General features: G+C 47.2%; 6 protein-coding genes across 6 annotated transcripts; 2 read left to right on the top strand and 4 right to left on the bottom strand.

Annotated features, from left to right (window-relative positions):
• Nucleotides 1-326: 326 nt before the first annotated feature.
• Nucleotides 327-3,366, top strand: N7479_003356 (putative MFS monosaccharide transporter; the record flags this gene model as incomplete). The annotated part of the gene is made up of 4 exons (XM_057251053.1): nucleotides 327-470; nucleotides 595-726; nucleotides 812-1,280; nucleotides 1,349-3,366. 4 exons carry the CDS (start codon nucleotides 327-329, stop codon nucleotides 3,364-3,366), a joined length of 2,763 nt encoding a protein of 920 aa, XP_057110378.1.
• A 2,888-nt stretch (nucleotides 3,367-6,254) lies between these two features.
• Nucleotides 6,255-6,914, bottom strand: N7479_003355 (uncharacterized protein; the record flags this gene model as incomplete). The annotated part of the gene is made up of 1 exon (XM_057251052.1): nucleotides 6,255-6,914. One exon carries the CDS (start codon nucleotides 6,912-6,914, stop codon nucleotides 6,255-6,257), a length of 660 nt encoding a protein of 219 aa, XP_057110377.1.
• Nucleotides 6,915-13,377: 6,463 nt separating this feature from the next.
• Nucleotides 13,378-14,982, top strand: N7479_003354 (glutamate dehydrogenase; the record flags this gene model as incomplete). The annotated part of the gene is made up of 3 exons (XM_057251051.1): nucleotides 13,378-13,426; nucleotides 13,594-13,724; nucleotides 13,777-14,982. The coding sequence occupies 3 exons, from the start codon at nucleotides 13,378-13,380 to the stop codon at nucleotides 14,980-14,982; spliced, it is 1,386 nt and encodes a 461-aa protein (XP_057110376.1).
• Nucleotides 14,983-15,972: 990 nt separating this feature from the next.
• N7479_003353 (zinc finger protein) lies at nucleotides 15,973-17,103 on the bottom strand (the record flags this gene model as incomplete). The annotated part of the gene is made up of 1 exon (XM_057251050.1): nucleotides 15,973-17,103. The coding sequence occupies one exon, from the start codon at nucleotides 17,101-17,103 to the stop codon at nucleotides 15,973-15,975; it is 1,131 nt and encodes a 376-aa protein (XP_057110375.1).
• Nucleotides 17,104-18,528: 1,425 nt separating this feature from the next.
• N7479_003352 (glutathione-independent formaldehyde dehydrogenase) lies at nucleotides 18,529-19,747 on the bottom strand (the record flags this gene model as incomplete). Its single annotated transcript, XM_057251049.1, has 2 exons — nucleotides 18,529-19,286; nucleotides 19,357-19,747. The coding sequence occupies 2 exons, from the start codon at nucleotides 19,745-19,747 to the stop codon at nucleotides 18,529-18,531; spliced, it is 1,149 nt and encodes a 382-aa protein (XP_057110374.1).
• Nucleotides 19,748-20,698: 951 nt separating this feature from the next.
• Nucleotides 20,699-22,522, bottom strand: N7479_003351 (GMC family oxidoreductase; the record flags this gene model as incomplete). Its single annotated transcript, XM_057251048.1, has 3 exons — nucleotides 20,699-21,645; nucleotides 21,712-22,428; nucleotides 22,483-22,522. The coding sequence occupies 3 exons, from the start codon at nucleotides 22,520-22,522 to the stop codon at nucleotides 20,699-20,701; spliced, it is 1,704 nt and encodes a 567-aa protein (XP_057110373.1).
• Nucleotides 22,523-23,252: the final 730 nt, after the last annotated feature.

Raw genomic sequence — 23,252 nt, 5'->3', positions numbered from 1 at the left:
GTATTTTTCTCCCCACATTCCTTTTGACATCAACAATCTTTTTTTCTTCAACCCCTTTTCCTTTCAATCCCAACATCTCCCACCAAATATTGAATCCCTGTTATTCTGCCTCCAATTTTCTCTCCCGGTCCTCCTTACCCTGGATTCGGACTCCGTCGGTAAACGAGACGATGAAGCCTCCGCACACGCGCCCTTTCAGCCCGCCTACGACCGCGATTTTACACTAGAATCTGAGGACTTCAATCGTCTCCACTATTCTGCACTATACTCGGGATTGTTAGAACCGGACTGTCCGTAGGGACAGTCCACCATCGGTGAACCTCGCCATGCAGGGCCGTCAACTACCTACACTGGGTGTTTCAATCACCTTTTTCTCCCTCGCCACTATCTTTGTCGCCCTCCGCTTCATTTCGCGAATATTTGTGGTCAGGAAGATTGGGTTACACGACTGGTTAATGTTGGTCGCATGGGTAGGATCCCTCGGCGTGATCCCTGCATGTACCCGGGGATGTAGCGAGAACAGACTCGAGCTGTTGCGCACCGGGCACATGATTGAGACCTCGTGTTCGAGCTCGGAGGCTAACCAGTCTGCAGATAATTGATTTTGGATTTTCCTTCTCGCTATTCTTTGCTGTTCAGAAAGGTCTTGGCCTCCATTCGAGTGACGTCCGGTCTGAAGATGAACTCGCTTTTAATAAGGCCAATTATGCGTTCACGGTCCTCTACGTCAGTTACAAGTCCTTTGTTAACCCCCGCCTTTGTTACTCCGCACGACAATAATAGAAACAATGGCATGCTGACAACCATCTAGAATCCGGCGTTAATGGCCGTCAAGACCTCGATCCTTGTCTTCTATATGACCTTGACGCGAAATCAAAAGGTTTTCCGATGTGCAAACTATGTCACTCTGTTTGTGGTGAATGCGGCAGGTCTTGCGTTGACATTTGTCAATGTTTTTCAATGTAATCCCGTCGGCGCTGTATTCCTTTCCGACATCCCGGCCCATGCGAAATGCACCGACATTGTCACCTTGTACCTCTCCTCGTCCCCGGTGAATATTATTACGGACCTTGCTATCCTCCTGCTTCCGATGCCGCTTTTAACAACAATGCGGCTACCTTTCAAGCAAAAGATAATTTTGGTGATCACTTTCTCCTTTGGTTTCTTTGTGGCCGTGGTCGATGTGGTTCGAATTGCCTTTCTTCAACAAGCGGCCACTTCCCGTTCGATGGAAGTTAAGTCGATTCATATTCAAAATATCGGAGGGGTGGATTTCAGTTGTATGACTTGCTCATCACCCATATTTGAAATTAATGCGTCAATTGGACTAACAACAGGAATCTCGCAGGGTACGCGTCGCTATCTTTCATGTGGTCTGCCGTCGAAGTCAATCTATCGATCATTTGCGGTTGTGTTCCAAGTCTCAAACCTCTTGTCACTCGACTTGTTCCAAAATTGATTAGAGACACAAATGATGAGACATCGACTTCTTCGCCTCAGGGACTCTCTGCAGACGCAGCAGGGGGAAATCAAGTTGCGGTACCACCACCGGCGGTAGTCCCGGATTTGCCAGAGCTTCCATTGCCATTGCCATTGCCATTGCCATCTGATAACGAAGGGAATAAGTGTCTACAGAACCAGATTGGTAGTGTCTCTCCCGGCCGACGTAGCTCCCGGGACTCGCAGCCTATTGGTATATTGGATTTCTTAGGTTACCCAGAACCAGCCCCTGTCGATGCAGAGGGAGGCACCCAAACTCATACGAGCGCATCTTACCCACCGGATATCACGTTCTTTGATTTTGTCAACATGAAGAACCCGGAAAGTATGCTAAAGTTAAACAACAGAGAGTCGATTGCGCCAATTGCATTGACCACGCTATTATTCTTCCTTTGGGGCTTCGCATACGGCTTGCTTGATATTTTAAATTCCCAATTCCAAACTATCGTCCATTTAGGTGAATGGCATTCCCTGGGTCTTCACGGCGCATATTTTGGCGGATACGTGCTTGGCCCTCTGGTGGTTGGCCAACCTGTCTTGAAAATATGGGGCTTCAAGGCCACGTTCATAACTGGACTATGCATCTATGCCTGTGGGACTCTCATATTTTGGCCTTCTGCTGTTCTAACGTCGACGCCTGCGTTCATTCTGTCAAATTTCATTGTCGGGTTTGGTCTAGCAGTTTTAGAGACTGCGGCAAATCCGTTCATTGCGTTATGTGGACCACTTGAAAATTCGGAGATCAGACTGAATATCTCACAGGGTGTGCAAGCTGTTGGAAGCGTCTTATCGCCGCTCCTAGCGAAACGGGTTCTCTTCAAGGATGTTCAGGACGTCGCATCTTTGGTTGACGTACAATGGGCATATCTCGGCATTGCTCTATTCGATGTCTTGCTGGCAGTGGCGTTCTATTACCTACCAATCCCAGAGGCGTCAGATGAAGATTTGGAAGAACTGGCAAATCGACGCCGAGAAGACAACATGACCAAAGTAATTGGTATTCCGGTCGTTTGGCTGACTCTCGGCCTGGGAATTTGGTCTCAATTCTTCTATGTGGCTGGACAGGAAGTGCTCGCAACAGCTCTCCAACGTTTCGTTCTTACCGCCCGTCCAGATTCATCACTCGCACCATTCGATTTCCTGACTATTGGACACAGCATTTTCGCCGTGGGTCGCTTTTTCGCCGCATTTGCTCAGTGGTTCCTCAAACCACGCTGGATTCTGATGGTCAGCTACATCGGCATGATCGTCTGCTCCGTTCTTTGCATGAAAACAACCGGCACGGCAGCAATCGTCATGGCAATGCTGCTCTACCTATTCGAGAGTGGTGCATTCAGCATTATCTTCGCCATCTCCCTGCGTGGCACAGCCCAGCACACAAAAACAGCCGCTGTCTTGCTGACGATGGCAATCAGCGGTGGCACGTTTTTCCCATTTGCCGAGTATGCAGCATACCTCGCACACGGCGAGTCATATTCCTTCTGCGTTATAATCGCTGTCTTCTCCGCCGGCGCCATCTTCCCCATCTACCTCAACCTCGTACCCGCCGTGAAAAAGCAAGTTGACCCTGTTCCTAATGAGTATCTCCGCCGACATCGCCGCCGAACTCGCACCGCGGTCGACAGCATGCATCGCGAAAAGGATAATCCTTCTACGGGTGGTGTGCTTTCACGTCCGCGCAGTCTAGCCTCCAATCCGGACCACCTACCAGATCTTCTACTCCCGGAAGAGGTTCAACAAAACTCGCTGGCTCGTGAGCTTTCAAAAGCCAAATCGACATCCAGCTCTAGCTCGCGTGTCAAGCCGCATTTGTCCCGCAATTCTGGCTCAAAGCAAAGGATCAACACCAGAGTCAATGATTCCTGACCGTTGCTTGGCAAGTTTGAGTACTGTCTTTGCCTCTTTCTTTCTGTTACTATACCTGGAAAAACTTGCGAACTCCTTAGATACCCTTTCGCTTTCTCTTTTTGGGATTTGTGACATTATGTTGTCACTATCTTCTTCATGCATATTTTGGGCGGCAATCCTTTTGTTTTATTTTTCTTTTGCAGCATTTCAGCGATGGTGTTTTGACCAAAAGCTCTTCGGGTTCTTCTCTCTTGGCTTAATTTTTGGTTCTACTACTTAATGATGTTCGACCAATCTCATGATCAAAAGTTGGCTTCTGGCCGGCACCAATCCTAATATATATACTTGGCTTTCATTGATTTCCTCCTTATCAGGGTATATACATGCCAACCATATCCACCGCGATATCGTGATCCTCGCCAATCACCCGAGGACAGCTGCAGCTCAGTCACCGTTATCAACCGAGCCTCGTTACATCCCCTGTTTATTACCTCATTTCGGCCTTCGCCTCAATTTAACGCTCATCATAGTCTCTCTATTGTTTAATCATCTGTGAAGTATACCGGACTTTTTCTACTTATGCCTCCCGAACTTTCCCCGAATCAAGCAAACATACATTTACATTTTGGAACAGGTCGATCTATCTGAAGAATTACAATTAGGGCCTTGGCAGCCTCGTTATAAAAAAAAAAAAAAAAAAGGGCCAAAATACTACAAAGTATGTACTTTGGGGCCTTTCTTATTAACCACTACCATGAAGATGCGCTAGTTAGTTCTATTCAGCCCCGACGACCACTGTTTACTAAATGTGGATACTACGACCGAGATACGTGTTACTCCAACAATTCTTTTCTTCAGCCCCATGTTTCTCATTGCACGGAATTCTCATTTCCCTACGGCAGAGAAATTACTTTGGCGCATTGCTAGCGTGAATACGCTATCCCTGATTGGAGGGCTCTTTCCGCTATACGTTCAGAAAGCCTTCAAGCTGTGTTGAGACAAGGGCACAGGCTACCTTGAACCAGAATGGAGAATCCAGAGGATGGATTGGTCGTCTTACTGCCAAGCTCGGGAAGATTTATCCTGATCGGCATCCTGATCGGCATCCTGAGTGGAATTCCTCTTATGTTTCATATTGTTTCGGCCGAGGGTTTAACCTGATGGAAGGCTTGATTGGATTAAGAAAATTGACCAGAAGTACTTCTCGGACGGTTTCCGTTGGTCAAAATACGTACCTCGCTAATATTGATACATGGTTGGGTGAGCCTATAAATGTAACTTATAGGTCGCATGAGGATACGGGGTGATTTAGTGGTTTCTATCAAGGATTTATTCCTTTCGCTTTTCTGTTCCCTCTTTGTACTAGGTTTTTCTTACAAATTCACTCTTTTCTTTTTGTTCGTAGTCACACTAGTTACTTCCAAATTAGAGACTAACACGCGGCATAAATACAAGCAGAATGTGTCAATTCAAGCCTTTTCCCAAGTATTTTCCTATAAATTCGTACTTTTTAAAATAAAAAATTCAAGGTCACACGGGAATTCGGGATAATACTAGGTAAGACCATAAGCAAAGACCAGAGCCTCCTTGCGGATCGCAAGACCCAAAAAAAGGGAGATCTCGGAGAATTTTCTGATACACGCCAGTCAGGGGTCGCGAAAGACCAGGGATTCCGCAGGCGGCAAGACTAGCGGAGAAAGCGTCGAACTAAAAAAGCCTATAAGAAGGCTAAAGGGCCAAGAATGTCTCTGGAAGAGCTATGTAGTTAGTCTCAGCTACGCCACGAGATTTAGGTACTCGTCTGTATGCTAACGAATGTGATATTTATTCCCTATATTGTACTGATCTAGTACAGAAATCTTTCATAATCTTAGAGGTGAGACTTTTCGATAGGGTTTTCGGAGTCGGTTATTAGCTTAGCAATGGGGGTTTGGAGTAAGCACATGTTACATTCCGATATCGAGTAAGTACTCCGTAAATAGAAAGATCATTGAAAATAAGCCGCATAAGGGCTCAATACTACGGTACATGTAAAATAAAGTGGACTACTCCCGATTCTTCCATGATATGCATGGAGTTTCACATAGTCCACTTTTCACTATATATTATTCTATGTTACCGAATACAAATTCATGATCAACATAGAAAAACCAAAGTCGCCCCCCTAAACGCACAGCCATTACAGTGCCCAAGGGGCAGCCACAAGCGGTAGCCTCTCATATTGGATCTGGGGAGTCCACAGCGGAACAAGCGCAAACCAGTGGGGTTTCTAACAGTTTCATCGTTGGAACTGATTTTGTCTATTTGGTATATCCGATGAGATTTTTTTTCTATCCACTGGACCAAGATTTGGTGAATTATACTTAGACCGAAAATACACCCTCGTATTCTCCGAACTATGTACTAGGCAACTAAGATCGACTTTAGGGGGCTGAGATTTTGAATTATTTTTAGCTGTTTTTCCCATAAGGCCCAATAGTTTCCCCGTTTCCTGTTTTGTATCTTAGCTCCGAGGTTATCCCGTAGGCTTCCGTTATTTCCATAAGCAGAATCAACTCGCTGCGATTTTTATTCAGATTAAGAGCGTATAGATGCAATAAGCATACATCAATCTATCCATCCGATCTAATAAAACCCGGACAAGACAAAAACAACCACCGAACAAGAAACTCGTAGCACAAGTAACCCATGACTAAATGCACCGCGATGTTTTTAGCAGAAGCCAGCGCCCATATCCCAATATACAGGATCCCCCGTATTAATGCTGACCAAAAGAAGGCGCTGGACATAGAACCAAACAAGAAACAAGATCGCTAGAAACCAAAACCAAAATACGGTTCTGATGGACGCCATGTCGCCGACCCGATGAGAGAAAAAAAAAAGAGAACAGACCTTTCGGAACCTGTTCAGCCGCGCGCACTTCTCGGCCGTGAATTCTGCGAAGACGAGTCGTGCATACTATCCGGCGCCCGGGGACCAACCATCCAGTCTTCCATAGCGAGCCATTCACTCCAGCTGCGCTCCGCAGCCTCGATTTCTGAATCAAGAGGTCCCTGCAAGGGACGCAGGAACGGGATCGTCTCCAGCGGGGGGATGTCATAGTCCTTTTTCACGGATGCCCAGCCGCCACTCTTAGCGGCGAAGAGGTAGTTCCGGCGCTCTTGCTCGTGCATTGGTCCCACGCCGCTGTCCCAGTCGTCGCCGAAGAAGCCGTGCAGCACGCCTGGGAAGTCCATTCCTGTTGCGACGAGCCGGCGGATGTAGGGGATCAGTGAGATAGAGGGTGGGGCTGGGGTTTGTGTGGGTTGGATGTTGGTTGAAGATGAGGATGTCGAGGTTGAGTTGAAGATTGGGTTCGGTTGGCGCTGGAAGGGGAGTCGGATGTTTAAGAATGTCGAGAGCGCCTGGACGGGGACGCTGTGCTGGGCGTGATCTAGGAAGTAGCGTTGACAGCTTTGATAGTGAGGGTACCATTCAAAGATATCGAAGTTGTCGTCTGGTCTCCCTGGTGAGGCACCGGCTAGACCGATCATGGCGGCCGGGTCGAATTGTGGACGGGAGTTCATGGATGGGTGTGGTGATGGTGAGGGCGAATAGGATGTTGAAGTTGAAGGTAAGGTTTGTAGTCTTGGAGGATCTACTTGTCTATTTTTTTCCCGGTACTTTTCTTAGTTCGTGTTCTCTCTTTCTTTCTTTTTTTTTTGCTGGTCTGGGGCTGCGCCTCTTTTCCCGAGTTCTGGGCATCCAGTGGGGTCGAATTGCGGCCCCGAATTGAGTGAACTGGAGGGGCAAGTTGGGATGAAAGACAGACTGGGGAGGGGAGTTATTACTTGGAAAAAATATCCCTACCTCGACGAACTAGGAGAGATACTCGGCGTCGTGAAGGGGGGGTCGGGGAAGACGGGGGTGCAGAGCGGAACAGATCCCTGATGGTCCCTAGTCCACCGCGAGGTTGGGGCTTGTTGATGGACATCTGTTAGGGAACCATCTAGGGTATTCAGATGAGAGGTTGGGAGAGATATTCAACACGGAATACCCATTGGGGATATTGTGTATGAAGCAAAAGAACTGTAGACATACATGTGAGTTCCAATTCCGTAAAGAGGCAGAGACAAAGACAAAGAGAAAGAGAAAGGGAAAGCGAGGGAAATCGAAGTAAAGCAGGTTCCAAGAGGGGGGGAAAAAAGATATCAGAGTTGTTCTGGAACGTTCATAGAAGAGAACTGGGGTCTCTAAGACTAATAAGAGAGACAAAGTTATGTGTGTATACGGAGTATTTCTGTATTGGATCCATCGACGACGGGTCTATCCGGTCAGGCCAATCATTCTGAGATCTGCTTGACCACGGGTCGACTGTGGATATCGATTTAGGGCAGGTTTTGGGTGGTTTTGGGTGATCTTGTGGTTTTTATTATATATATATTAATACGCTTATATTTTATTTTACATTCCTCGGGAGTAGTCCGATGCTGGATACCTACGACCTCGATGGCTCTTGATTATTTACAGATATCAAGCACGTCTTACAGGTCTTATTGGTCCGGATTAATATGGCTAATAATACCTATGCATATCCTATTGGCGAGGAAAACAGGTTCATGACATAGCTTCAACAAAAATCATAACTAGATCGGGACTGGATCAGAAAGAGAAAAAAGGGGGCCCCTTCAAGACTGGGACCTCCTGGTTTGTGTGCAACCAATCTAAATCAGGGCCGGCCTACTCGCTGCAAGGCGTCTAGTCATGATTGGAATAATAGTCCATGAGAATGTCTGCCTATTCCATTGTCCGCTGCCCTATTGAGTAGATAACTGGATAACTGGTCAGGGAATACTTCCGTATTGAATATATTGAGCCATATGCACTGCAGTGTAATACACCTCGTCATAATCACTTTTTATGCAATAATTGAATCATGACTGTGACGTTTTTATAGTGGGTTAGCATATCTAAGTCAAACACAGAAAGTTGATCTGTATACTCCCGTCTCCCCCTTCGTGCCAAGTTCCCACAAACCGGGTTCTTCAATATCGCGTGCAGCACATAAGACCCGAAACCCACTTCGGCTGTTGTTATCCCCATCTTTTAATATTCTAAGGTTTATATATTTATTAAAATATATATGCAGAGCGAAGCTATTTCTTAAATAACTTCTCCTTAAGGGGCCACAAGACGCAACTTTGTCAAATGGCGTCACTGCACACGAGGATCTAAAAAGGCCAAAGGGCTAGAGCCAGAGCCTAGAGCAGGGGCCACTGGTCGAGCTGTGATAGTCAGAGCCCCCTTTAGCGGGGGTCAAGCTCTGACCCGATCGCGCCTCCCAGATAAGAAATGACAGGAGCTGATCTTTAGGGGGAATGGCCATCTCTGTCCTCCGTATGGAGTACTTTGCTTCATATTAAATAGCAATTACGAATTCAATCTCGGTGGTTTTTTTTTTTTTTTTTCTTTCTCCTTTTCTGGAGTCCATATGGGTCCGTCAGCTGCAAAAAATCGTGTGGCGCAAACCAGGGGGTAAGTAAAGGGCGGAACTATGCGCATCGCATCCCCTTTATGTTGTACTCTTTGTTCGGGATGAAAGTGTCAGAGGTTCCAATTGGACCGAATTTAATGCATTTGTCTGTGACCGATTCCAATATCTGTATGAAATCCGAGCCATCCGATCATTCTGTTCTCTTTTTCACCGCCATACCCGTGCGATTCGCCACAGGCGGAGCTCCCAGGTCCGCTCCTTTTCCATTCGACGGATGATAGCCGCTTCTTCTACCTTTGTATATGACCTGTGTTGCTATGCGGGATTTGCAGTTCGAGTCAACCAGTCGGAATAATGAAATGTTCAAGAAGGGTGTGATTCATGAATGGACATGGAACGGATCCTCTGGCAACTGCGAACTTGAAAGTCGATAAGTCATGACTGCCACGCATCGCTCTTGCCGATTTCGATCATAGCGCGCACGATGCATCGCCGATGCTTTATAATATGCACCGAAGACACCAAGATCCTCCAATACGGGAAGCGCGGCTAGCATTTTGGTCTGCCGGTGAGGACAACTCGTTGCTTTTCTTGCATCGCCAACACCAAAACAGATATGATATATCTCCGATGCCATGTGAGTCGGAGGTTTTAGGGCGATGCATTCTGCAGTCTGTCTGCCGCGCGCGATCCGGAGCCCGACAACTATGCAGTACCCATTCTCCAGTCCGATTACCCCTGGATAACTGCGGAGCTGGTGAATAGATTAAGGGGAAATTCCAAAGCTGTTACCCAATACCCATCCCACTACGGAGCATGTCATTGGTGCGAAGCACCTGAAACAAGCCGGGCACTATAGATATTGTTCGGAGACAGCATGGTCGCATGACCAAGCGCTATACACTGCCGCCGGTGGGTATCTAAAAAAAGGTCTGCGTTGGCGACAGGGTTTCATTGCCAAGACCGCACAAATGCGATGTATAGCGTTGAAGCCTCGATCCCATTAATCGCGACCACTAACCGCAGTAGCGCTGTCCAAGTGCGCATAACAGACATGGGTTTCCGCCGACCGCCATACTCAAGATATGCTAACAGCCTCGAATTCTGTGATCAATAGGAATCATAAATTGACTAGCCGCAGTGTGGCTATCATCCCGATACTCTCAATCGACGTGGTACTTTGCCGCGGGCCATCGTTAGCTTCACACAGGCTTTGCGGTGAACATATTGACGAGGATGGTGTAGTCCTGTGCATAAGAGAAAAAACAGTGAACCTCGTCCCAACAAGATCGGTAATGTTTATATAGCCAAGTGGTGTCGAAGTCGACCTATCAACTCACCCGACACGTGTCACCACACAAGGCTAAGTAGACCAACACGATCGCCTCAGCATCGCACAAATAATAAAAACAATCGCAAACACCCCGAAGACTATGACATTATTGATCCATCTCGATTCCTTCGCTCTCGTATATAATATACTTTGTATTGTGCAATCTCGTATTCCTAAGGAATACGCGAATCGCGCGTGGCGACCACTAGTCCGCTGGTCCATTCGGTTGTGTAAGCTTGTGTGTCATGGGCGCTCGGTGTCCTTGATAGGGAATACTAGACGAATGGGAGGTCTGGGAATGTTGCTTTGGGTTTGCGGGATCGGTTGTTGCGGAGAGCGCGGTCCGATCTGATCGTCTGGGGAGGACATCCACTTCTGGTGGCTGGGTGGATACTTCAGCTGATACATGGTACAAAGGTACGAAGTACATATTTCGAGAGGTTGGTATGTTTTCTATCGGGTAGGTGGTAGGATGGCGCTGGATAATTTTGTAATAGTACCGAGTACATAGTTCATACTGGCGAGACTAGGGGTGATGATTGAGATAGGTTCTGATAAGTATTTGGACACTGGGGTCGGTTTGGATGAGTTAGGTTAGTGCTGGGGTTAGCGTGGAATTGAGGCTCATTGTTATTTCCACGTGGCTTGGTTGAAATGCTGGTTATCTGGGAGTATAGTATAGATATCCATACTATTGTCGGAGTTGACGGGTTGGTGTTGATATTAGGCTACCTTGATAAACGTTCCAAGGTTGCTCTATAGTCTATTAACTAAACTTATAGATGAGACTTTTGAGTTGGTATATATATATTTGGTGTCTCTGTTTGTAAGGCAAATCCATGGGTGGTGGACCATGCTTCTGTGCATTGACCAGATGAAACCCACCTGGTTAACCTTGGAGATTATACTCAGAGTGGAGAATACCTTAAGCTGTATACTAGTTTGATGTATATCAGAATGAACATATCTTCAATATAAGTAAAGATAACCAGTTGCAGTTGGTGATATAAAATGGCTTCTCATTCGTCAGATTAGATACAGACGATAACCCTAGCCCATAGCTTGGCTGGTATGTAACTAGTATCTACAACGAAATGTACAGAGTACCGATGTACATAGTACTTATGTCTACTTATGTCAGAACGCGAAAGCCCCGAGCCACTCCTCGCCGGCTGGATCTACCGAACTCAACGTGATAAACTGGACTCCACGTTTGCAGTTCCCGAGGCAAGATCCCCCGATGGTTCCGAGATAAGAACGCATATGCACTAACGGGAACAGAGCACCCTGGCAGGAATCTAGCCGAGGAATGCAGGAGTGCACAGTCCTAGAGGCTATAGAGCTCTAGAATATCAAATAAGCTTCTGGATCTGCAAGGGAAACCCCACTGGGTCTTGAGGGGCCTTGTCCCTTGTCCCACATGTGTGACTATGGTCATATGTACCGAGTATGAATTGTTTGTCTGGCTAGGTGGATATCGACTCTATATACCTACACTTGTGCAAGGAATTATACATCACAACATCACACCACATAAAAGACAGGGAATACTAAAAAGACGGAGGATGGCCCGTGTAGTAACTAGCTCTACATCTGGCCTCTCGGTGAGGATATTCCTGCAACCCCAGGAACCCGAGCGAAGCGCAGCCTCCGCAAACCGCTGTCAGCAAGGATCGGAGAGGTCTGGAATTTGCGCTATATGCGGAGAGCTGCAGCAGGCAACCACTAGATTGGCGGATGGTCGCATGATTGAGACGATCTACCCTTCCCAATATCATGATATTCTGTTTCAAGGTATCTTTTGTGTGATATACCGTATGATGGATGGTTTGACTGGATATTGGGCAGTTGGGCAGTAAGTAAACAAATAGGATATACGGAGTACGCCGTAGTAGCCAGATATGTTAAAGTTGTATTTAGTGTATAGGACCTTGGCAGGGCCGACCATCGGGGGATCTAATGCAGTTAGCCGGGATCTTGGCAGCTCATGGGATTGGTGCCTGATCCAAGCGGGGAAAATGGACAGTTGGGAAATTGTGGTTGCACCCACTGAGATGACTATTAGGAGGCAATTGACTGGATATGTTCTAGTTCAGGCGGATATTCGATATTCTAGTATTTCTAGATTTTTCTTATGTAGCATAACTTGTTCATATTTATATAACAGAGATATTCTGAAAATACAAAATACCCTTCTACCCCTCTACCCCTCTACCCCTCAGTTTGAATCCAGTGGGGTAAGTTTAATTAAAGTGTTATAGTGTATATAGTGTTAAAGTGGTATATAGAGATAAAGGATTTATGAGTAAAAAGTGTTTGAAAACGAAAGAGACGATCAGATAAGCTCGGTGGGCCAAAAAGAGCCAGTGGAAAGAAAAAGTGGAAGGGTTCCATTTTGGCTGTCGCTGTTTGCGGTATAGTAGGTCACGTGACCAGCCTGCAAGCCGTGCCAGACTGCCGAAATTGGCCAAAGTGGCGGACAGCTCGACTTTTTATTTGCTTTGGTTTTTATTATTTGGTCTTATTTGGACTTATTTGGTCGTATCTAATCCAATAAGATACTACTTAATCGTCAATATAGTCGCAGTACAAGACTGCACTCTTTGCATCATGCATTTGCATTTACTCAAAGCCTTTCTCAGCCTCTTAATAAGAAGTGGGAAAAAAAGAAAAAATAACTTTTACCCGGAGAGCATTGATCCGTACGAATTCAACACGGAACAAAACATCAGGGACAAGGAAGATTTAGGAAGACAAAACGAACTATGATTGATGGGAAGGATAATAGTAATTGCATTGCCACAGCTAAAGAGATAAGGCCAATTTCATGACCTTAAACCATAAGATAACATTCTGTGGGCCCCGAAGTTCGGACGTTCTTTTTCCACGGAAATCATTGGAAGTCATTGATTTTCATTGAACTTCCCTCTTCTCATTCGTGCAACCTTTTGGGAATATTGGAGATTTATTGTATGGGAGATATTGTCCAACTTCCCTTTCCCAACCCCCAATTGCCCGGAATCACTCGTCCGACTCCGGCTCGAACTCTCCACATCTCTATATAATTCTATCTTTCCCTTCCCAATTCTCTCTCTCTCTCATCTACTCTCTACATATTTCAATTGTCTTAATACTCTTGCTTTTGAGCATTTCCATTTAATATATTAGATCATTGCCAAGCATTGATCTATCCTTCGATCTAAGAGTAATTCAAAACGCCGAAATGATGCAGAACCTCCCCTTCGAGCCTGAGTTCGAGCAGGCCTACAAGGGTATGTCTTTCTCTTTTCCTTCTCTTTCCAATTCCAATTCCAATTGCCCTTATTCCCGCTCTATTCCTTTTCCCGCTCTATTCCTTTACCCATCGGCATCTTCCCGGCTTTTGTCCGTGGCTCCACATAATTTCGGCGTGACTCAGCAACTGACAATCCCGAAACAGAGCTCGCCTCCACCCTCGAGAACTCCACTCTTTTCGAGAAGAAGCCCGAGTACCGCAAGGCCCTCCAGGTCGTCTCCGTCCCTGAGCGTGTTCTCCAGTTCCGTGTTGTCTGGGAAGATGACAAAGGCCAGGTAAGACTTTTTTTTTTTTGTGAAATTGCCATAATTCTAACTCATCCTACAGGTCCAAATCAACCGTGGATACCGTGTCCAGTTCAACTCCGCTCTTGGCCCCTACAAGGGTGGCCTCCGGTTCCACCCCTCGGTGAACCTGTCCATCCTCAAGTTCCTCGGATTCGAGCAGATCTTCAAGAATGCCCTCACCGGCCTCAACATGGGTGGTGGCAAGGGTGGATCCGACTTCGATCCCAAGGGAAAGACCGATAACGAGATCCGCCGCTTCTGCGTCTCCTTCATGACCGAGCTGTGCAAGCACATCGGTGCCGATACCGATGTCCCCGCCGGTGATATCGGTGTCACCGGTCGTGAGATCGGCTTCATGTTCGGCCAGTACAAGAAGATCCGCAACCAGTGGGAGGGTGTTCTCACCGGTAAGGGCGGCAGCTGGGGTGGCTCTCTCATCCGCCCCGAGGCCACCGGATACGGTGTTGTCTACTACGTCGACCACATGATTAAGTACGCCTCCGAGGGTAAGGACTCCTTCGCCGGCAAGCGCGTCGCCATCTCCGGCTCCGGCAACGTCGCCCAGTACGCCGCCCTGAAGGTCATCGAGCTCGGCGGTTCCGTCGTCTCCCTCTCCGACTCCCAGGGTGCTCTCGTCCTCAATGGCGAGGAGGGCTCTTTCACCGTCGAGGAGATCAACGCCATTGCCGAGATCAAGGTCGACCGCAAGCAGATCTCCGAGATCGCCACCACCGAGGCCTTCAGCTCCAAGTTCAAGTACATCCCCGGTGCCCGCCCCTGGACCAACATCACCGGCCGCATCGACGTTGCCCTCCCCTCCGCTACCCAGAACGAGGTCTCCGGTGACGAGGCCAAGGCTCTCATTGACGCCGGCTGCAAGTTCATCGCCGAGGGCTCCAACATGGGCTCCACCCAGGAGGCTATCGATGTCTTCGAGGCCCACCGTACCGCCAACCCCGGTGCCGGTGCCATCTGGTACGCCCCCGGTAAGGCCGCCAACGCTGGTGGTGTCGCTGTCTCTGGTCTCGAGATGGCTCAGAACTCCGCCCGTGTCAACTGGACCCGTGAGGAGGTTGACTCCCGTCTTCAGAAGATTATGGAGGACTGCTTCAACAACGGTCTTGCCACTGCTAAGGAGTATGTCACCCCTGCTGAGGGTGTTCTTCCTTCCCTTGTTGCTGGCTCCAACATTGCTGGCTTCACCAAGGTCGCTGAGGCCATGAAGGAGCACGGTGATTGGTGGTAGATCAGTCGCCCCCCTTTTTTATTAATGGGTGGTTGTCCTGTGATGATTTCTGTCCTCTCTTGAGGAGAGGCAGCTTCGATGCATATTTTTCTTTTTTTTTTAAATAGCTTTTTTACCCTTTTTGTTCAAGCGGGTTACGGATTAGAGGCGCTTGGTTTCCAACTGTTGCATTTGATTGATATCCCCACTTGAGCACCGCTGTTTGTTTTGGTTCTGCACTTGGGATTGTCATGATGATAATGAGATTCAATGATTTAACAATATTTCTGTGTCTTGTAAATTGCAACCTTCAAAAGAGTAGATTTCTTTAAATCAAAGTACATTACACCAAAATTCCAGGCCGAGATGGCTTCCTTTTTAGTGCTCCGCCCTTGCCGCTTTTGCTCACTGAGGGCACGCTTCTGATTTGGAGTTGGGCAGCATTGACCAATGAGGTAAAAAGCAGCCGACTAATAGCCGCAACATCCCGAGGTCTTGTGTCAATCAAGTATCGTATTTTCGTTGTGCGAGTATATGGGCACATGATGTTTCTTGTGTCAAAAAGCGAAATCTTACTGTGTATGGCAAGGAAAATACGAAGAGCAAAACAGAGATCGATTAACCTACCAGGGTAGGACGGGGCTTGCAATACGTATGAAGCATGGATGGTAATTAAGAGATATAATCAATGATAAACTACTAGTGCAAAGGAAAGACCCAGGGTGAGGAAAGAGCGGCCAGAACAAGGGGAAGAAAGGAACTGACGAATGGCAAGAGTGCATCAACAAATATCATAGCGAAGAGCCAGAAGATCACAATAGCAGAAGCGAAGGGGCAGTCGATGCAATATGACAGGGTGATCCTTGCAAGACAAGAGAAACGTACTGTGTAGCGATACGAAGACAAGAACCCGAGCATGACCTTCCTTAGGTTATAGCAGCCGTACCATCACGACCGCTAGTAGAGGGCCATATCTTCAGCTCACCAATTACCATGCTGGCACCCAGTCACCTATTTCACATCCTTTATCAAGATACTCCTTTTCAGTCCCATATTCTGAAGACAATTTTCGATGTACCCCGCTGCCTCGCGAAGCATCGTCAAGCCCCCCGCACAAGCCCCAGACTCAAGATGCTGCACCAGCCCACTGACCGTATTAAAAGACCGCAGAGAGCTAAGAGGAATAGGGGCCGCCGAGTTGCCGATCAGCAACGGCGCCGGACAGTTGAAAAGAGCACTTGAATGAGCAGCCGATTGTCGGTGTTGATCAAGTGCCTCTAGGGATTTGAATGTCCGTGTACACTCGCTACACCCTATACCTAAGAATTTCTTAGGCTTGGAGCTGTAGCTCCGTACTGCTGTTCCTACTGGGGAAAGCGAGCGGCCGGATACCGTGCTGCACGGCGTATAGATAATCTCAGACTCGGTGCTTGAGTCCGAGCATGTACTGGTAGTATCATCGAAGGCTGCGATTTGCGGCTGGCCCCGGATGGAAATTATCTGATCTGTATCGTAGGCGCATATCAGACCGTTGAGTTTGTCTCTGTTCATTCCGGAGCGACAAGTACCGCTTTCAAGGTGGTGTAAGAGCGATGAAGGGCTTTTGAAGCGTTTCCGGCATTTTGGATCTATGCATTCTAGATCGCTTAGAGGACGATGGACTAGTGATCCGCGGTGTTGGTTTAATGCGTTTTGGCTTGAGAATCCTCGATCGCATTGCTCGCATACGTAACCTTCCTTGGGCCTTTTAGTAAACGTGTGGATCTTGTTCTGGAGGTGTTGTTCGAGAGCAGAACTGTTTACGAAATCGCGATCGCAGTCGCAGCAGTGGAACTGGCCAACGTGTCCGGGCGCAAGCTCATGTTTTCGTAGGGCATTGGTTGATTCGAAATATAGATTGCATGGGCGACAAAAGCAATGCGTGGTTGACTCTTGATGGCGTCTTAGCTGCTTGCGATTGCGGAAACATTCCTTGCAACTATCGCACTGCTCACTATGGAGTGTAAGGGTATGTTGGTCTAAGGCGCTGGAAGTCGCAAATTTCCGATCGCAGTGAGTGCAATCACGGCTATGTGTGGCTATTCCGTGCTGTCTGAGCGCTATTCGGTCCTCGAATAATCGGCCGCACTCGCATTTCAGCATGATTGTGGTCCGGTAGGTTGGAGACTTCTGGGATTTTCAAGGCAATAGGTGGAAATCGAGTGCGCAATAATTTAAAAAAAAATCAAGGGCACAATATTTGAGAGCTTGGATGACATGTCAAAGGAAACAATGTAATGTCGGGGAACAAAACAGAAAACGCATACATATGTTGGTTCCCCGACGCCAACCTTGGAATCTTTATCCTACCTATGACATGTCATGTAATACGAAGATACCTAGGCAACATTGGAATGCTAGCCAGCTTAAGTAAATATGAACATTCTTCCAAATTCACTAAATCGCGCACTTTTACCCCTAGCTAGACGATATATCATTGATCTACCTTATATTACTGCTTTGTATTGCGTTTTTGGGTAGTTCATTGATATCCATAGTCCCACTAGTATGTTGCATAAGTACATATATAAGTATAACTAGATCGTAACCGTAATTTTAAGTAGGTAGCCCATTTATTAGTTGTATAGGTGAGATTACACCATTTCGGCTAGATAAAATTCACTTTCAAGTACTCTGTACTTCTGAATGTATCTATCTTCTTCCCTGTAAATCACATTCTTACTTCGTCTGGAATGAATTGAAGAACCATCGAATACAGCAAAGGGTGAGGGGGATATACATGGCAAAATCCAACGAAAGAGAAAGCGCGCCTGGGTGTAAAGCAGAAGAGCGTTACAGCCAGACATTCTAGGGATCTTACAAGGGACTCGCTATAGAGAAACGGTGCCTAGGTGTATGGTTCTTATTAGTAACAGTAAAAGGACAGAGAGAGGAAGGAAGACAAGAGGGTGGGAGAGTAGAGAGCTATGTATATCCAAGGATCTGTTTATACGTGACCTGGCCCCGCTCCTTTCTATCTGAGTGCGTAATTACCCTTGCCGTTTTTTGACCACTAACACTGAGCAACGCACCAAGGCTCAGCGAACTGTGATTTCATTCCTTAGCTACTCCGTAGACTCGTACTGATTTCTGGAATACCTCTGGTTATGGTAACCAATGTAACCCTACTAGAGGACTCCTCCGCTCTGGGACCTGTATGGCTTGGAACCCGAGGACAAAAAGCACCCCTTAATCAACATTCACATGGCGACCTCGAAGAGCATCAATCCTCTAATCTAGTCGAAGAAGCTCTACCTTGTATTGACGAGATCTGCCATCAATAAAAGATGTGGGGAAATGACTTGGTTCGCATATGTTAGATATATTGACCATTGGACACAAACAATTGATTTGGTTATTAAATACGTATAATAGACTGTTAGTAGACAGTATTAACTGTTGACTTAAACATGCGCGAAAGAACTGAATGGCAGCTGGCGAAAATTCAATACCTCAATTTTGGAACTGGTTCATCGCAAAATGTACGGCGTTTCCTCATATAAACCATCACCTGCTTTTTCATCCTGCTCATGCACCAAATTTTATCATAACTTTCGTCTCCAAATGATCAGAAAATCGTTGATATGCCTCTGGTGCCTCTTCGATATCGATAGTGCTCGAGAAGACGAAGCCCGGGTTAGCTTTGCCACTCTTCACGAGTTCCAGCATTGGCTCAACGAATAGCTTGCTGTCCACTACACCACCACGAACAGTCATGTTCTTTTCCCAAAACAGCGTAACGGGAAACGGTATAACGGGCGAGATGGTATCTCCTCGTTGAACTCCCTTGGAATTGGGTTCAGCAAAGTACACTCCAATAACTGCCAACCCACCACCCACGCTGAGACACTTCGCTGCCTGTGTGATAACGAAGGACTGCTCAGGCTTCAGGCTCTCATTGACGCATTCCTCTCCGACACAATCTACGGCGCGCTGAACGCCACCCGGTTCCCGGGCCAGAATCTGCGCTGACGGTTCGCCCTTAGTGAAGTTGATCGGAATGGCCCCAATCGAAGCTGCGAGTTCCAGTCGCTCTTCAACAGAGTCAACCGAATACACGCGAGAGGCACCACGGATAATCGCCGAGTACGCAGCAAGAAGTCCGACAGGGCCTGCCCCGAAAATCACGATCTTATCTCCCGCCCCGAAGCCCGACCAGGTGACACCCGTCCAGGCAGTTGGGAAGATATCTGAAAGGACAACGAGGTCCTTATCCTGGATCCCATCGAAGTCCTTGTCGAGCACGATCAGGGACTTGTCCGCGAGTGGAACACGGACAAACTCGGCTGTCGAGAATGGCATGAGCCAGTTAGACACTGCAAGCAGAACATATGATTTCGAGCAGCGCAGTCGTACCTTGACAGCCTCCCAAATTGCCAAATTCGTATCCTTCGCCGTACAATGGAACTGCAGGGTTAATTGTTGGTTCTAAATCCAGCGCGACGCCATCGGGAATATCAGGGATGATGACCCGATCCCCAACCTTCACGGAATCAACATCTGCGCCGATATCCTCCACGACGCCCATGGCCTCATGTCCGATAGAATACGGGACCCGGTCGCTGCCGAAGACACCGTGATAGTTGTGTAGGTCGGAGCCGCAGATGGCGGCGGAAGTAACCCGGACCACAGCATCCGTTTGTCTGATGACTTTTGCCTTCGGAACATCGCGGACATGAATTTGGAGCGGCTTGCCGTCAAACATGGCTGAACGCATAGTCTCCTTCTTGCTATGCGTCTCTGCCATGATGTATAAAGATATATAATGCTATTGAAGTGTTGATGTAAAACAGGGATAAATTTGCCATTGGTTTCAAATTAGTTAGCACTTGTCCTTCTCAGAGTTCTTGGTCCTTATATAGCACTATGCAGTGATAGTGTGCACCCGCTCAAGTGTGTAGCTCAGTACAAGTTCCGTGTATATATAGGACTTGACGTCATATTTTAGTTATTTATGTCTCATACAACGTCAGTTTCAGCATATGCACTAGAAGTGAGCCACTTGCACTTGGCCTTCGCCTCAAGGAGTCTCGAGGAATACAATAACCCTAATGGAAACGGTTATGTCTAGAGCATCCATGGGCTAAATTTGACGTAAGATACGAAAGCTAAAGCTGATTTTTTATGTACATCAGCCTCTTGGAACATTCTATTCGAAGATTGTCGTAACTAGATTGGGTGCCAAACTCCTTCGGGACGACTAGCTCACGCTGCCAAGGATATCACATCCTCGTTGGGGGTTGAACACTAGGAATCATGTGTTTCTTGCATGTTGCATAATCCGTCAGTTGCCGTGCGCAGTTTCGTCCCTATCAAACATCCGATTCTGTAGTCAAATGCAGAGAGAGTATCTTAATCATATGATATGTTGAAATTCCAGTTAGAGGCGGACTGTAGCGCAGTGAGGCGTTCAAACATGTATTCAATGAGGTAAAACGCTTTCAAACATCCAGGATAGGAACTGTGACCGGTAATCGATATGAAGCCATTGCAATGTCGAAGAACAGTCCCAATTAATACAAAACTCCAGGTCATCTTCCTAATACAATTACCAATTTGTAGCAAATAGGTACAGCAATGCATGTACGATACCAGTCCCTCATACCAGCCAAAGTAGACGTCGCTGCCAGCCTATGGGGAGGATTTGGGGAGGATTTGAACGGTGGATTGACGAATGGCAGACCCGACCCATGCATAACTATTCATTCAGTCCATATTCGCGAATCAAAACATCTGCACATGTTGCCCCAGTCGCATAAGCAGTGGCCTGTGTGTGATTGTTGGTCAGAACTGGCACCACACTCAGATCAGCCACACGTAGGTTTTCCACCCCAAAGACGCGGAAGCGATTGTCGACAGCGGCATTACTGGAACCCTCTCTACCCATCTTCACGGTTCCCACCATATGCCAGCTGGACGAAAGATTGTTTTTCCAGAACTCAAGAATATCCTCATCGGACTCGGATGCCGGTGCCATGATTGTAGAGACCGTATCTTTAGCAAATGAGGGGTGCTTGGTCAGGTCCAATAAATGACGGTAGGTCTCAATGCATGCTCGGCGATCATATGGATGCTCGAGGAATTTGGGATTAAAGGACAGGGGCTTATCTGGGTCGGAGGACTGTAATCGCACTTCTCCGACAGATTGTCCGTTCATTAAGAAAGCAGCTAGACAGATGTAGCTGTAGTCTTGTAAGAGCTGCGGGAACATGAAATGCACGGGGAAATGGCTGATAATCTCGTAGTGAGGAATCGTCTCGCGGTTCATGGCATCCTGGATAGATGGAGGTAAAGCCTTGAACTCCTCAGAGGATGTGATTTTGTCGGATTTGAACCAGCCTATACCTAGTTGGCAGCCGTGACGTGCCCACGGACCGGTACCGTCTTTCTGCCATTGATTTATTGCGGCCTCCATGGCCCTTGGGTCTTGGTAGAAAGCATTGCGGTCGTTGGTCTGGGGGTTGCGCTTCACGATAAGTGGAGCAAAGTGGTGGTCGCGGAGTCCTTGACCGACAGCTGGTAAATCGTGGATAACTGGAATACCGAATTTACGCAGTTCTTCGGCTGGACCGATGCCAGAATGCATCAAAATCCTAGGACTGACAAGTGACCCCGCAGAAAGGATGACCTCTTTGTTGGCAAAATCTGTAGACATTCATAAGTTCTTCTGGACACTAAAATAACCATAATCGACCCTTCGACAAAACTCACATTTTTTGCCATTAGCCTCGGCTCCCACAGCCTTAGTCTTCTTTTCGTCGAATATAATACGTTGCACTGGGCTATCAGAGACAATGACCAAATTATCTGGGGCTTCAGCCAACAAATCAACAGCGGTCGATCGCATGCCCTTAGAAGCGGAATTGATACAAAGTCCGAATCCAAGGGGATTACCAGAGTTGTGATCAAGGTTTCGCTGAGCTCCAGCTTGTTCAAACGCATCCAGCACCACGGTTAAATCCGACTCCCATTCTTTGGCATAGCCAACATGCAAGCCACCTTTGTTGTCATGGTCTGTAAGTTCAGACTGACCATACTTCCGGTTTTCTGGAGGATCAATGCCCGTAAAATTTTCCATCCTTTTGAGTCGCGCTCGCATTTTATCCCAGCCAAAAGTCTCGTCGTCGACCTCAGCTGCCCATAGATCATAGTCGTCTCGCGCTCCAACAGTGTAGACTCCAAAATTGATCGCAGACCCGCCTCCGAGCCCTTTGCCGTGCGAATAATCGAGTTGACGGCCGTAGCAGTGCTCTTGCGGGGTTGTCTTTGATCCCCAGTTCATCTTCTCCCCCATGAATGTCGTCCAGCGCTTTCCATCGACCCGCAAAGATTTGTCCTCATTCCGCCCACCAGCTTCGAGGAGCAGTACGCTCGGCTTCTTGGCCGAGCTTGCCAGAGATGCACCTAGTGTACATCCAGCCGGACCACCTGTGAAATTGGTAAGCGGTTAATTGGTAGTAATTACGGGTAGCAAATGCGTACTACCGATGATAATGAAATCGTAGGACCGGTCGTGGGCCATATTGAGTTAGGACATGTACATAGTTCACTTTCGAACCAATGCAGTGAGTAGAGATCGAAATCAAGGACTCCTTTTCTCTGAGTAGGTATCCGCTGCATTTATAAACAAGTTAAACTCAGTCTCCCATGCTCTGTAGTCTGGACATTCAAGAAGAGACTTTCCCGTGAGTTTAGAGTGGTTTGTATAGGTTTTGTCAATTGTCAATTGGCGGAGGATACGGAATGAGTGGGCACCACAGCTTCGATGTCGGGATGACGCAAAATCATACCGAGAACGGGTGGCAAAGGCTTCCAAATCCGCAGAGAAAGGTATACCCCATCACAATACTGAACGCCTTTTCCAAGTGTGGCGCTTGAATTTGCGTCAATGTGAACCTTAAGACGTCACAGAATTCATAGAGCTTCTGCACACTGATCAATGCGATTGTTCTGGGCCCACTGCCAAGGCTCAGCCCTTGAGGTCAACGGGCCGCAATTTATGGATCCTTGATATTGTATCCGGACAGTGATATACTGGCCTTGTCGGATTTCATCTGAATCAATAATAGAACGAATGTAAGTAAGAAGGAAGCAGTGCCTACAAAATCTGGAAGAAATTCATTTTTATAAAAATTCCTCGATTTCACGATTTTAGCTATAGCTGGAGGTCAAAACGGCCAACGACCAGGTACATTTTTGATACATATGTAGCTGGTTTCTCAAGAGCTCCATTGGTTACACGGAATCTTTCA

The sequence above is a fragment of the Penicillium vulpinum genome (genome assembly GCF_028829585.1).
Source record: "Penicillium vulpinum strain IBT 29486 chromosome Unknown utg000002l_segment0_segment0, whole genome shotgun sequence".
Classification (NCBI taxonomy): Eukaryota; Fungi; Ascomycota; class Eurotiomycetes; order Eurotiales; family Aspergillaceae; genus Penicillium; species Penicillium vulpinum.
The sequence above is the reverse complement of the archived record's forward strand: the minus strand, read 5'-3'. Positions and strand labels throughout refer to the sequence as shown.